Here is a 15459-nt window from a genome sequence, read left to right on the forward strand (position 1 = left end):
CTGCACTCCCCCCACCCACCCCAGTCTCTTCTCTCTTCTCAGCCTTTTGCCAACTGCCACCCTCATACCAGCTGAGTGTGGGTGATGGCAGAAGGTGTGTGGGTACGTGGGCTGAGGCCTGAGGTTTCAGGCATCTGTGCCCCATATACCCAAATAAGATTTTCTTCAACACCCCGGAAGCCTCAGTTTTTCCTTATGGATACCCCAGCCCAGGTTCAGCATCTTGGAGACCAAAGCAAGCTCTCCAATATGAGCAGGAAAGCATCCTCGGCTAGCCAGATAATACCTGGACTGGCAGCCACATGCTCCTAACAAGATATAAATAAGTCTCTATTTATAGCAGGGTGCAAATAAAGAATTGCCACTGCATTCTGAATTTCAAGCAAAAGACTTGGGGCTAATGAAATCAGAAGAGTTAGTCTTGCTGGCAGTTTCCTGAGTCAAAGGTCAAAGTTCAATGCTTTTATTCTCATTCCCTTTAGACAATTCTTTGCTTCTTGCTTTCTTTTATAGCTCCTGTCAGGACAATTACAGTACAACACTTCCTCTCTCAACTATCTCTGCAAAAATAACAAACTAACCTCCCAGGGGTGATAATTACAGCATTAAATACAAGTAACAATTATTCTCACATTAGCTTTGGAAACCCTAAGTAATCCAGTCCAGCCTTGTGATGTGACATGAAAGATCACCTGGTGACCTGTTTGTGGATTTCCTCGGGGCCAGCTCTCTTGGTGCAGTGTCCTGAGTTTGGAGGAGCATGCAGTAACAGGCAGTCTGCCTTCATCCCTCTTCCATAGGAAGTTGGGGGTCTTCAAATAAAACTTTAAAAAGTACGGATCAGAAGAATTCAACCAACCAGCAGGGGATCTCCTATTTTAATAACAGACAAAATTGCTTAGACCAAGAATCAAGGGGATGAAGACTTGGGGGCTGGCTTCATTTTTCTGGTCTGAGTTTAAAATCCAGTTGCAGGACCCCTGAGCTATTGTCACGGACCTGGTTTGATGTGGGGATATGAAGTCATGTAGCAAAGGGTGGTTCCCTCTTGGTACTCTAACATGCCCCAATCACAGGCCACCCAGTGGTCAGCCTTATATATCGTGGTATTGGCTGTTTCCTACACTTATAGTGCAAGTTCTATAGGGGCAAGAACTTCTGCTGTATCCCCACGTCTAGACCAGTGCCTGCCATAGGGTGGGCACTTAATACTTGTTGAATGAATGCATGGCCCAGTGGGGGAGCAGAGAATAATCTCCAATGCAAGGAAGTGAAAGTATCCTGGATCGACTCCTAGAATTACAGATTGTCCAGATGGGATGCTTTCCTGCTGTTATAGCAGAGCCTTCTATGGTCACATAGACTTGGGACCTGTGCTGGGGTATCCAGAAGGAAAAACTGAGCCCTCTAGGATGTTGGGTATATGGGGCACAGATGTCCAAACTCTTGAGTTAGAGATATCATCTTTCTAGCACCAGGAGGGAGCTTTGTCCTGGGCCCTGTCAGATCCTAGAAACTCACTCTTGGCCCTTCTCTCTGTCTCTTTTTCCCCTCTGCCCCTCCCCAGATGTCTCTGTCAAGGTGACCTTGAAGCACCAGGCTCGGAAGCTGAAGAAGAAGCAGACTAAACGAGCCAAGCACAAGATCAACCCCGTGTGGAACGAGATGATCATGTTTGAGCTGCCCGACGACCTGCTGCAGGCCTCCAGTGTGGAGCTGGAAGTGCTAGGCCAGGACGAGTCAGGGCAAAGCTGTGCGCTTGGCCACTGCAGCCTGGGCCTGCACACTTCGGGCTCTGAGCGCAGCCACTGGGAGGAGATGCTCAAAAACCCTCGCCGGCAGATTGCCATGTGGCACCAGCTGCACCTGTAAACAGCTGCCTGGCCACCTCCCTTCTTGGACAGCCCTGACCCGTCCTCTGCAACCTGCTCTCTGTGCCCCTTCCTCATTCTGACACCCAGAAGACAGTGACAGATGTGTTTGCAAGGCTAGGATGGCTCTCTCATCATACTCCTGTTTCTAAAAAATAAGCAAGACAGAGCAGGACAGTGTGTGGAAATGGAATATGCGGGTCATACTGAGGAATGCATTTTGCTCATCTGTGTTATTGAAAGAGATGCTTATCAAATACAATTCCTATGCCTGTTTTATAGGTGGGGTTAGGCCAGATGCAGAGAAAGCTAAATGTGGGAATCATGGATGCAAAGAAGAATTTGGCTTTTCGAAAAACAAGCATTTCAAAAATGATGAAGGAAGTGAAAGTATCCTGGATCAACTCCTAGAGTTAGAGGTTGCCCAGGTGGAAACAAACTTTAGCCAGCGTTCAATCAAGCTCACCACGCAGGGCAGTCACCCGGCAGTTCTCAAACTTTAGCATGTGAAGAGTCACCAGCAGATTCCTGGGCTCACCTGGAGACATTCCTAGTGGGTATTCCTGGTCGAAGCCCAGGAGCCTTCATTTTTAACAAGCTGATGTAGAGGGTGGAGCACTGTACTTGGAGAAATTCCTTCTGCAACATTCCACACAGGTTTTCAGCCACAGTCCTTGATGGAGTCCCAAAACTATGGTGCAGCCAGTTCCAATGCTGGACACCTCAACCATCAGTGTGCAATCTGGGGCCTCGGCTTTTTTATTTAATTATTTTAATTCTTAATACTTTAATTTGTGCATTTCATAAGGCCCCTGCTCTTGGACTGAATTTTGTGCTTTTTATTGAAGAATTTTATTGTTTTTATCTTAAAATCAGTTTCTATTGTCCTTGGGGAGACCATCCCTAACAAAGTACAGGTGGGATCTCCTGTGAGTCATTGGCTGGTTTCTGATTGCTAGGTGTCACACCCACCAGCATCACCAAAGTGACTCTCTGAGATAGACCGGTCCCTTCTCAGTGTTCAGTCACTTCAGGAGGAATTTAGTTATTGACTTAGTCTATGACATCTGGCTACATGTAGGCAGAGAAGAAAGACAATTTTAAAAAGGAAATCAGGTCTTTTGCAACTATGCCTCCCTCTGTTTTCACTTGAGTGGGTAAATGTGTTTTCACTTGAATGGGTAAATAACCAGCAGCTAGGTTTTGAATTCCTACCTGTTATTCTAAACAGATGTCCACGTTGTTAATTAAATCTAAATTATGAGCCTTGCTGAGTGGATACAGTACTTACCCCTGAACCAGGATTCCTGGGTTCTGTTGTTGACATTGCCCTTCAGAACCTGTTTGGCCAGCTGTATAAGATAGGACTAATGACTAGGAAGCCTACCCCAATGAATGATATAATTGATGAAATAGTGTTCAAAACCTGTAGGCACTCCCTGGCTAAAAACAAACTCTGAGGCCACCAGCAGATCATCTTTAAGCTAAGTTACTATTTTTTTTTTTTTTTAGATGGAGTTTTGCTCTTTGTTGCCCAGGCTGGAGTGCAGTGGCACGATCTCGGCTCACTGCAACCTCTGCCTTCCAAGTTCAAGTGATTCTCCTGTCTCAGCCTCCCGGGTAGCTGGGATTACAGGCACCCACCAACATGACCGGCTAATTTTTGTACTTTTAGTAGAGACGGGGTTTCACCATGTTGGCCAGGCTGGTCTTCAACTCCAGACCTCAGGTGATCTACCTGCCTCGGCCTCCCAAAGTACTGGGATTACAAGTGTGAGCCACCATGCCCAGCCTATTTTTCACTTTAATTTGGCAGCTGAGAATGCCCAGAAAGTGCCGGAAGCATCGTGGTATTTCCAGAACCGTGGATTCTGCCTTTGGACCCCTCTCTATTAACATTAAAACTCTGGGCTTTCAGATGTCACCCTAATCCACTGCCCTAAGACAGAATTCCTAGACAAGATGGGTAAGGGCTTCATTCCTTCAACAAGTCAAGTTATACTTGGCCTCTCCCTGAGAATCTGAGCAGGAACCTTATAACCTTATGGTCATTATTTTTTCTTTCTGTACAGACATAGAAAAGCATTAGAAATAACTTCTACCCATCCTCTGAAAAAAAAAAAAAAACAGAAAAAATAATGAATCCCTCTTTCATGGGAAGTCTTTTGGATAATTGGAAACCTTCATCATGAGGTTGACCAGCACCTGCCAAGTGTTGTTTAGGAAAGCACTTGTTAGTGGTTTTCTATAACATGTTTTAGAGATCTCTTCACCATACTGGTTTCTTCTCTTTGGTTGGTATGGCTAAGAGAAAACAAAACATTTCCTACAAGCTGAAAGCTGACGAGCATTCTCTTCTTGGTAACATCTACTACTCCAATCTAGAAAAGTTGGATTCTAGGCTAAAAATCAGGAAACATGGCTCCTTATAAATTGATGCAGCTGCGTTATAGTACCATCAAAGGAATTTCAGGTGGGCTGGGCGGGGCCCCTGATCCCAGAGTTATCAACTCCACCCATCATCATTCGGTCATGAAGCATCCTTTCATTCTTCTTCTTTTTCTTCTCCTCCTTCTCCTTCTCCTTCTTCTTCTTTTTTATCTCCAAGTTTTAGTCTTCCAGAATCCAAATTAAAGGTTGCCCCTGATGGGAGCTAGGTTCCACTACAGAACATCTTAGATGTCAGCCTTGAACTCACTTAGCAGGGATTACAGAAATGAGATACATTTTGAAGGAGAGTTGTCTGTTATGTTCACTGTATTCTAAGTGCCTGGGATAAAGCTGTCTCATGGGTGCTCCACATGTATTTGTTGAGTTAATTAATGAATTAAGAATGCCTGGCAGAGTAGGCAGAAAAAGACACTGCAAATGGCATACAAATTAGAGTCCTAGCTGAGTTCTCAATGGTAAAGGCATCAGATGTCTCAGCAGTCAGGCTAGAAATTCATGACATTGAGTATTACTATTTGCCTAATGACAATTCATTGCTCTCCATGTAAATGTAATCAACAGATGAAGAGAATATAATTGCTCTGCTTTTCCACTGAAACTCCATCTTAGTGCATTTTAAATTACCCAGAGATGTCAAACTGCCAAATCAAAATATTTCAGTAGTCTTTACATCAGCTTACCTTGTACCAGAAACATTGACAATTTACTATCAAATTATAGTAATTGAGCCTGTGTGAAAGCATCTCATCATTTTTTAAAGGAACACCTTGTGCGATGCCAGTGAGCATTTCTAAAAAGGGTGTGAGACAGAGGTGAAAATAAGATAAGAGACCATTTCAGAATGCACCGTTGCCCAAAAAGGTGATCTGGTTCTTTCTTCAGAGATTTCTGAAGTAGAAAATAGGAGTCCGCCCTCATTAATCTGTGACTCCACCTCTTGCATCAAATCAATATCTATTTGTTGAGCACTTATTGATTAAGACCTTGCATATGTCTGTCCGTTTTGATTTGAGATATAACTTTTTGTGTGGGTTGAATGACAAGTCACCCCAAACACAGCTGGGCACAGAGAGTCAGCTAGGAGACCAGTTATTCAGGGTCCATTTCTCTTGGATGTAAAAGAGTCCTGGGTGAAAGGTGGCTGTAGCCTAAACCAACTAGTCCTTGTGATTTGTTTCTGCCCTCTGTGTTTCCTGTTGTCAAATGCTAAGTGTGTGTTTTTGCAGTCATGAACTAAAGCACAAAAAGACGCATGAGACATTGTAGTCATATGTCTGGTGTGACACTTTGGAGCAAAAACCTTGCAGTGGTAAATAAAAAATTTCCAACAGGGTCAGCTGCCTGGTGTTTTATTTATTCTTTCCCTTTTTACCTAATATTTCGGCATGTAAAATGCAGAAGAAATCATCTGATAAGCACTTATGAACCACTGCCATGTTTAATAAAACTTGACAACTACAATTGAAGTACCCTCAGTGCCCTTTACTCAGAAGACCATGACCTTAGATTTGGGGTTTATCATCTCAGGCATTCCCTTATACATTTACTACATGTCTCTGTAAACCCTGAGTTCCATAAAGTGTTTTTAAACTTCATTTAAATTGTATCACACTATTTTCACTCAACATTAAATATTTCCATTTCATCTGTGCAGACACATGCAGCTCTAGTTTATTTCCTTTTTCACTGATGTATGATATTCCATTGTATGGATATGCCACAGTCCTCTGTGGTTGATGTATATCTACATGTTTCTTTCGCTTTTTTTTTTTTTTTTTTTTTTACTGTTACAAAAAATGCTGCTATGACATTCCTCTGTATGTCTCCTTGTGCACTTTGTGAGTTTCTCTAAGATATATACCCAGGAGTGAGTGGAACCACTCATAGAGTGAGTCATAGAGTACTCTGTGCGTGTGCATGTATGTGTACCTTGGTGGCCTTGCTTGAGTACTGAATCAAAGAGGCTACATACAATTAGGAATGCCAAGGTTGGATGAGGCTTTTCAGGGATTTGGCTTCATTGCTGGGGAGAAAAATTAGGTGGAAACTAGTAACTCCTCTTTCTTTAACATTCCCCAAAGAAATACTCTATCAATGGAAGGATCTAGCAGCAGCCAGTGGTACTCATGAACTCCTGGTGGCAAGCAGGGACAAGGGGACTCCTGGAGTCCTGTAATCCTAAGCCTTCCTGGTGGCCACTACAGCCCTGCCCTCTGGAGGAAGAGGGATTAAGCAAGGGGCAGAGCCTGAATTGCAAAGCTAGTCGAAAATTAGCCAGGTCACACAGAATTAAAATAGAAGGTTCTTAAACAGGATAAACAATCCATAAAGAAAGCCATGAGATGTCTTTGCTTTCCACATCTGCATATAATTCCTTATTTTATATTATGTATGCACATACATTATATTTTAATGGCAACTAGCATTTTAATTTTCATAATGAAATAGGATTGGTGGGTTTTATCCCACATAGCCAAATGTTATGCAGACTATGTTTCACAGGTAACTATGAATATGGCCCACCTGAGCCCAAAACTCAAGAGTCTAGATTGATATAAAAGAGAAATGGAAGAGGGAAGCAGAGTTCATGAGTCACTGTATACAAGGCCTTTCCGTTGAAATGCTTCAAATAACAAGCACTGTTCCTGCGTATGAAATTGACTCATGTCTAGAGCATTGCATCAGGAGCTGGGAATCTGCAACCCGACTTGGCTTTGTGACTGACCACCTTCACGGCCCTGGGTAAGTCACTTACCTCTGGGCCTCAGTTTCCACAACTGTAAAATGAATTTGGACCAAATGATCACTAAGGCTCCTTCCAGCTTTAACATTTTTGATTCTGTGACCTAAACTGTCAGCAACTTTTTTTTTTTTTTTTTTTTTTAGACAAAGTCTGGCTCTGTCACCCAGGTCAGAGTGCAGTGGCATAATCTAGGCTCACTACATCGTCGACCTCCCAGGCTCAAGCAATCCTCCCACCTTAGCCTCCTTAGTAGCTGGGATCACAGGCATATGACACCACACCCGGGTAATTTTTTGTATTTTTTTGTAGAGATGGGATTTTGCTACGTTTTGCCCAGGCTGATCTCAAACTCCTGGACTCAGGTGATCCACTCACTTTGGCCTCCAAAAGTACTGGGATTACAGGTGTGAGTCACCACACCCAGTCAACAACTTACTTTTTACACATACCTTTAGCCTCCTATCTTGTGCATAAAACAAATTAAACCCACATACATGTGTACTTGCTCTCCCTGCCCCATGCCTGCCTGGTAATGCCCCTCTGGGATCTCCTGACAGTCCCTCCTGACAGCTACTCACTCCTCTAGACAACCTGCAATGGCACCTGATGCTTCAATCAGCCTCTTCTCATTTGCTTAATTGCTAATGGGGCTGGTGGTAATTTTCCATCCAAGAGTTTCATTTTTTTTTTTTTTTTTTTTTAGAGCCAATTGGAAGCATCACCATTTCAGGAGGTCTGAACTCTAGCATCTGTTCTGTCTCCCTCCTGAGGCAGACGCCTGGCAAGGATAAAGCCAGAGTATGTGGCTGTGGATGGATTTAGGGAGCTGGGCATTTTCTTAGTCCACGTGTTGGAGAACTGTCCCCTTGCTCCCCTTCCTCATCTCCTGCAGGTGAGCCAGCACAGATGGCCCCTGGCAGGGACCTCAGCAGCTTCTCCAAGCCAGAGAAGAAGACCCCTACTTTGGAGGAGGATGGGAGGAAGCCAGGCTTTCTCCCAGGTAGGCACCTCCATCTCTAGAAGCCAGACGTTGCCATGGAAACTGAGCTACTGGTGGCCACTGTGTGATTTGGCCCCTGTGCTTGCTCATCCTCAGCCAGATTTGGTCTCCTGTCAATGCAGCCTATCCATGCTAGGGCATATAATTCCCCAGCTCAGTTTCCCAGCACCCTTTCGTGGTATTTCAGGACAGCCTGTTGACAAGTGATGACAGAAATCCTGTTTCAGAAACCCAGGGATTCCAACCAGGGACAAGCAAGGAGGAACCTGCTTTTCTAACCAGAACAAACAGAACCTCTCTGAAGTTCCTTTCTCCTTGAGGGCCAGGTGAGATGAGCTGCAGGAAGCAGAACAAGGTGCCCTGAGGATCTCTCTGAGAGGGGAATGGTGATTCCCATTTAGGTAGAGGCATCCATGCCAGTTGAAGGTGTAAATGACTCTATTAAAAGTCACCCGGGCAGCCCCAGGGATTCAGGGTGAAAGAGAATGGCAGTAGGAATCCTTGATGCTTCCTAGCACCTCACTCACCCTTATCTTAGAGGTCATAATGAGGATAATGATAATCAGCACCTAATAAACCATGGCTCTGGGCTAAGCGCCGAAGAGATAGAATAGGATAAGTGACTCGTCCAAGGTCCCATAGGTTGAAAGCAGCACAGCAGGATTTGAATCTGGGGCTGCCTAACCCTAAAAGGTCCAGACTCTGGGGTACAGCAGCAGCCCAGGGTCTTTATTGGAAGATCACTTACATGCATTGGCAGTAGCTTAAAAATGCTACCTGGAACCATGAACTCTGAGAATCATCAAGCTGGAAGGAGCTGGAAAAGTTCTCTTTCATACAGGAACTAGGAGACACCTGACTGGATTGGGTGGAACATTGTCCAAGGGGCAAGAGCAAGTTGGAATGGAGGGGAACTCAAGTGAGTACCATGGGAACAACCTCCAGCATTGTGGAGTAGTGGCCGGATCAAGGTTAGATGTAAGCAGAGGTCAGGTGCAAGGTCTTTCTGATCAAGGAAGGAAACCAAGCTAGAGAGACAGGCAACATGGAAGAACCTAGGACCTCAGCTGTGACCAATACAGCATTGCAGGGGTTGCACTTCTATCAGGAGTGGCTTAAGTTCATTCATTCCTCCAATACCCACTGATTAAGTGCCCACTATGTAGCTTTTCCCTTGTGGGCATTACAATGTGGAAGAGGAAGACGGACATAAAACAATCTCTGTTTCTCTCTCTCTCTCTCTCTCTCTCTCTCTTTCACACACACACACACACACACACACACACACACACACACACACACACACACACACAGTGATTACACAGTTTAGAGAGGCTGGATTTTAGATGAGGCTGCGTTTTAGATGAGACCTAAAAGAGAAGAGTTCAGTCATGCAACCATCTGGGGAAAGCTATCTCAGGCAGAGGGCCCATGGCATCAGAGGATCCCAAGGTAGAAAAGAGCTTAGTGAGTTGAAGGCAGTGTGGCTGGAGCCCAATGCAGGGGAGGACAAGATGAGGCTGGGAGGTAGGCAGGGCTGCACTGTGCAGGGCAGATGGGTCATAATTAGGAGTTTGGATTGAATTCTAAGGGCAGTGGGAAACCAGTGGAGGGTGTTAGGCAGAGAAGATGTCATGACTGAATCTATGTTTTAAAAGATCATTCTAGAAATTGTTTCATGGTAGCCTTTCAGGTCTTCAGGCAGCTGGTCATTCTCCTGAGTCCTCTCTGGGTTGAATTCAACTCGCCCTTGAATCCTGGGGAAGAAGGGACAGGAGAAGCTGGGGAGAAGAGGGAGGAAGGGAATGGACTAGACTTCAGCCCCTTATCACTTTCTACAAGCCCCAGTTTGGGGAGACCAACTTCATGGTGAAGTGCAAATGGGGAGACTTTCCATCCCTTGCTTCCTGGTTATGAAATCATTAACATGTTCCAGATACTGCTGCAAAGGGTGTGGGGCTGAACCTGGTTCACTTGGGCTGATTGGACATGGACAGCTATGTCTCTTTGCTCCTTCTTTCCCTACACCTCCTTTGGGAAGAAGAAAACTAGACCATTCCATGGGGTCTGTAGAGTGGCTTTCACAACAGGAGGCCTCTGAGTGATCAACCACGGGAAGGAAGCGTTCAAGGGCTGGGAAGAAAATGGTAAGACAGAGGTTAAGAAAAAGGAACAAGGCAGGCTCCTGAAAGGAAGACAAATGGGCAGGGCAGGGAAACAGGAGTAGGAGGACCGAGCAGCTCGGGAGGAAAAAATTAAAACATAGTATGCGTCTTCACTGGATTTATGCTCATCTTTGTAAAACGATGTGGGGAAAGCATCACTCATCACCCCTATACCAGTGCCAGTGACAAACCATTGAGGAAAGACCCTTCTCCAGGGACCAGGTCTGCAAGTAGAGAACCATGCCAGGCAGTTTGAGGGAGAATGAGACAACAGTTTATCTGCAACAGCCCTGTGTGCTGCCTCCAGGAGATTCTTGTGGGATGAATGCATATGGGGGCAGAGAGATTTATTTTAAACGGTTTCGGTCACACCTCTTTTGGCCTGCCTGGTGGGCGAGGCACGTAGGTTACTTGCTGGAAGGAGACTCTAATGGGGGAACAATGAGAGCAGCAAGAAGGGGCTAGTGGCCTCTTCTAGTTCCTTCCAACCTGGCAGCAGGCAGACTCCTATCCTGACACCTGAGCCCTTGTGGTGGGGCCCGTTCTGAGTCAACCAGAGCACAGGCCGGGGATAGAGGCAAGGAGGCAGCAATTCGACCATGGTGAGTAAATTTAAATGCTTTTATTAACAATCTTCTTACATTACAAGGATAATATGACAAAAAGAAAGTTTCTGCGTACATATTATGATAAACCAACATAGCTCTATTTGTATCCAGTGTTCTAGGTCCCGTCACACAGGTACTATAAAGCGTAGTCTGCAAAATAATAACATCAAGAGGTTTGTTTTTTTAAAGAAAGAAAGTATTAACATATTAATATGTGATAATAGACTCCTAGGTATTTCCCCCCACCCCCACTTATTTTTCCTTTGTGATTGACATGAAAACGGTTCAGCAGCGTGGGGGTGGAGAGGAGAGAGACGGGGGCTGAAATAGACGGAATCAGACTGCTGGTTCTTCCGGAGAGACAAAAGTGAAGACTGAGGGGTGCCCGAGGGCAGCCTGGCCTTTGTCTTTTGGTGAGCAGTATTGTGACCGCTGTCCCCCTCTGGACGGAGGGCTCGGTCCCTTGGTGCCCCTGGCGTGCTCTCTCTCTGAGGTACAGTGCATTGTGGGATTGCTACCTGGGGATGCCCATCCCCTGGCCGTGGGTCTGGTCCACAGCAGTGGGAAGAAGGCTCGGCCCGGCCTGGTCTCTCTTGAGCCAGGTACTGCAGAGTGTCCCAAGACCCAGTTGGCAGCTAGCTGTGGCTCAAGGAGGTGGGCATTGGCAGAACAGACCCGCCCTGGGCTGCAAGTGGAGGGGTGGGCCTGCTGGAGACTGAGGTACTTGTAGGATGGTGGGGAAGAGCAAGACAGGGGCAGAGGAGGCTCAGGATGGCAGCAAATGCCCCTTCGGACCCCAAAGACGGAAGGCTGGTCTGGAGAGAGGGAGCATGTAGCTGCCTGTGCTCCATCATCGGGTGCCTGGTCAGGCCCTCTCTCCTACCTCCAGGAGGAAAAAAACAGAGAGAGGAAACTGGGAGCAAATGGGCTTCTGGGTCCCGTCAGGGCTGCACAAGCCCTCCGTCATGTTGCCAGCTTGCACCGGTGCCCCCGCGTGGCCCCCAGACATCCCTGCCTGGCCCGGGCTGGGAGCTGGTGATAAACCCAGGGAGGCGCCCTCCCCAACAAAAGTGGATGAGCTTGGGGCATCCCGGCTCAGCCTCTGCCTCAAGTTACAGAATGCGAACAGTGTACGTGAACTAAACCTGCCTGTTACGGCGGGGGTGGGGTAGGGGGCCACCGGGCCTCTGTGAGGGAGGGGAAACAGCGTTGTCCTGAGTACAGCCAGCAGCAGCTGCTGCGCGGAGCGGGCTGGGCCCAAGCCCTGCTTCTGGACTGGAGTTGCCATTGAATTTATGAGTGTGCAGATATGTCTCTCCCACCGTCTCCTGCTAGCTGATGCCACCTGCCCTGGCCAGAAAGCCTGTGGATGGTGGGCAGCGCTGCCTGGCGATGCTCACGCTGCCCGCGTCCTCTCCCCGAAAGTGGTTGAGCAGGTGAGGGAGGCCAGGATGGCTGCACTTCAGCGGCTCGGCCTCTAGGGGCAGCAGAAGCATCTAAGAGGGCAGGGGCGGTATCTTTCCTGGACCAGCTCTTGATCCAGTTTGCACCTTTCCTATTGCCACCGACGCTGCTCAGTCCTGGTGGGAGAGGGTTTTGAAGGAGTTTGTGCAGTGGTCCCTCCACCAGGAGTCAGAGACCACGTCCTACTGCCAAGCAGCAGTGACCGCCTAAGCGTAGGCTGTGGGGGTGGGGAGAGGTAGGGGGCACCTCAGCTGGAGCTCAGGGGGTATCTCCTTCCAACCTCAGACCAAGCCTGTGGAAAAGGAGAGAAAGTGCATGGAGCGAGCCGGGACCCAGCCACTCTCCTCTCCAACACTCCGGGTAGGAGGCCCCCTTGCCAGCCAACCCTGCCTGCTGGCCTTCCCCGGCTCCCTCTCCGAAGGCCGTGCTCCCTCCCCCTTTGCACAACACAGCGCCAGGCTTCCCACTGCTCTCCCAGCTCTATAGACTCTATTTTTATATCTATTTAAAACATAGAAATGTATAAATATATAGGATATTATTTATAGATATATAGACGTGATTTACTCTCTTACTCTGTGTGTATACATACTGTATATGTCCATATATACAACATATATGCTGTAGCATCTGTATTCTACACTGCACATACCCCTGCTTCCATGCACTCTCTCCTAGGGAGACTGGATTGCATAGGTATTTCCAGGGCGATACCACTTGCGGGGGTGGGGGGAAGGGAGTGCCAGATGGAAGCGGAGGGGTGTACCATTTTCCTCCCAAAAGGGCACTTTTTCTCCCTCTGGCTAACATGCAAAGATTGCCTCAAAGGCTCCTTAAAAATATCACAGCACCATCCACTCAGCTCAAGCACCCTAACCAACAGACGGCAAGAGAAGGGCCCCCACCAAATGGGAGATGGGTTTCCCTCCAAGCAGAAGGGCTGTGCCAGTCTCTTGAGTCCTCCTGAGGACCTAGGAAGAGGCCAGACTAGAACCCATGACACAGCACCACTTCCCCAGAAGACTGGTGTCTGGAATGGGTGCACCACTGCCCTCTGAAAACCCTTTCTTGTCTGAAGAGGCCTGGCCTGCCTGTTCCAGCTGTTCCAGCCTGGCCTGGCTAGATCTGCCTCTTGAAGCAGGGAAGGGGCACAAGTCCAGTGCCTTCTGCCAAAAGTTGGACCTATGGGCCAAGAAAAAGCATGAATTCTACTTGGAAATCAACCCAGACTGAAAGCCAAAAGCAGACCTAGGTTTAGACCTCCCATTCCCAGAGGGGGGAGAAAGAAAAGTGAAAGGGGGCATCCAGAAGAGGGAAGTTATACTTCAACCCCTCAGGCTACCTCCTGGGTCCCATCAGGCTCCAGGTGATCAAGTAACATGGCACAAGCCCCTCAGTGCAGGCTGGGCCAGGGCTGTGGGCCCACGGCAGGCTGTCAGCTATCGTTTCCAGCCTTCTGCGTGCTTTCCCCGCTTTTGGCACCACCTCCAAATGAATGGAAAACATTTAAACATTACCTTAAGTAATTACAAGGTCCTTTTCCCAAATTAAAGGGTTGGCATAAGCAACTCAAGGGAAGGGGGTTCAGCAAAAGAACTCAACTTGGAAACATGTGGCAGAGGCTGAGGTCAGAGACCTCCAAGTGCCATAGATTCCGGGGCCCAGCACTGAACCTGGCCATCCAGGGACCCCGGAGCTGGAGTCTGCTCTCAGTCCCAAGTGAGAATGGGGAAATGAGGATGTGCCCAGCATCACAAGGTGTCAAAGGCCAGTCATTGAAAAAATTAAATTAAATAAGACTGCTGTTTTTGATGCCTGGACTCTCATATTCAACCAGGCAGGCAAAACTTGGGTATTCTGACATGGCAAGAGTTACAGACATGGCTGGGCTGTCCTCATGTTTCACAGATACTAGATGGCAGTGGATGTTTTATTTTGTCCTCCATGAAGGAAAAACAGATCATGTTAATCATAAGGGCCCTGGCTCCCAGGCTCTGCTGGGTATCTTCTTGGCACAATTGGCCACAAACCTGGGCCTCAAGGTTGATCTCACTTCCCACCATCCCCATGAGCCAAAGAAAGTCACTAATCAGCCAGCCCAGTTATGTCAAGTCTCAGCCCGAGACACATTTCATTCTAAGCCTGTAGTCATCACTCCTAAACCAGAGACTGAGTTAAAGGGCTCTGTCTTGTCTGAAGTAAACACGTTTGGGATGCACCAACTGCTTTTCCACAGTTCTGTATACACATCAAGGGGAGATTAGGTTAGCCAAGCATGTGGCTCCCTGGGCTAGACTCTGAGTGTCCTATCAGTCCAAGTCCTTCTCAAGCAAGCAGAACAGTGAGAAATGCCTATGACAGAAATCATGGGTAATCACATGCAGAATTCACAGGACAGAAGCACTGGGCCTCCCAGGGAACATCCAAGCTGAGAAGAGACCCCGTGTAAATTGCAGTGGTGTATCACCCAAATTATTCCCTGTCCCAAGGCAATGTGGCCTACAGAGTGTCTGCCACAGCCCTGGCATGGCTAAATTTAGCAGAAGCCACAAGCACCCAGAGTTTCAGGGATGCCCTAACCTAACTTCAGGACCACCTGAGAGGTTAGCTTTTGCAAGGTCTGCTGGCCAGCAGAGGAGGTGACCCCTGCAGCTGCGTGCTGTGCCTAGCAGCTCATTCTGTTAGGCCAGAAGCAGGTCACCTGCTCTCAGCTTTATCAGGGGCTACAGGGTAGGCACTGGCACTGGCTCATAAGCTTTACCCCTTCTAGCTGAAGATTTTAGCTCATTTTGGCCATGATCTCTTGAGAGGAAAAAGCGTAGCCCCAACTGACCAGGTGCTCAAGAAGACACTGGTTCTCTCTTCCTGGTTTTCAAATGAGTGGGAGCCTTGGCCTGCTCCTCCCTACCCATTACCCAATGTAAGGTGTAAGGCAACTGTTGGCTAGAAGAAAGGATCCCAACCTACTGTTTCTGCCCTCACCAAGCCCTGTCTTGCCAGCCATCTCTGCCCTCAACCCTTCTTTGTCTCTGCGATGCTCAGTGAAACTCCCCAGACACAGCAGTTTGCATGTGTGAGGGGACAGGAAGTCCCGAGGCTGGGGCTGGGCCCCGTGGGACCTGGTGCTTTGTAACAGCATCCCACTGGACCACAGTTA

The 15459-nt window shown here is 47.5% G+C and overlaps 1 protein-coding gene across 2 annotated transcripts in view; it reads left to right on the plus strand.

Moving 5' to 3' along the window:
* The window catches only part of SYT13 (synaptotagmin 13), a 46357-nt gene extending 40702 nt beyond the window's left edge, over positions 1–5655 (plus strand). For both annotated transcript variants that reach the window (XM_074013853.1, XM_005578109.5), the window contains one exon: positions 1568–5655. In XM_074013853.1, the coding sequence (XP_073869954.1) occupies positions 1568–1872 (305 nt within the window). In that variant the 3' untranslated portion in view covers positions 1873–5655. The remainder of the gene's footprint in view (positions 1–1567) is intronic.
* Positions 5656–15459: the final 9804 nt, after the last annotated feature.

The sequence above is a fragment of the Macaca fascicularis genome, chromosome 14, assembly GCF_037993035.2.
Source record: "Macaca fascicularis isolate 582-1 chromosome 14, T2T-MFA8v1.1".
Lineage (NCBI taxonomy): Eukaryota > Metazoa > Chordata > Mammalia > Primates > Cercopithecidae > Macaca > Macaca fascicularis.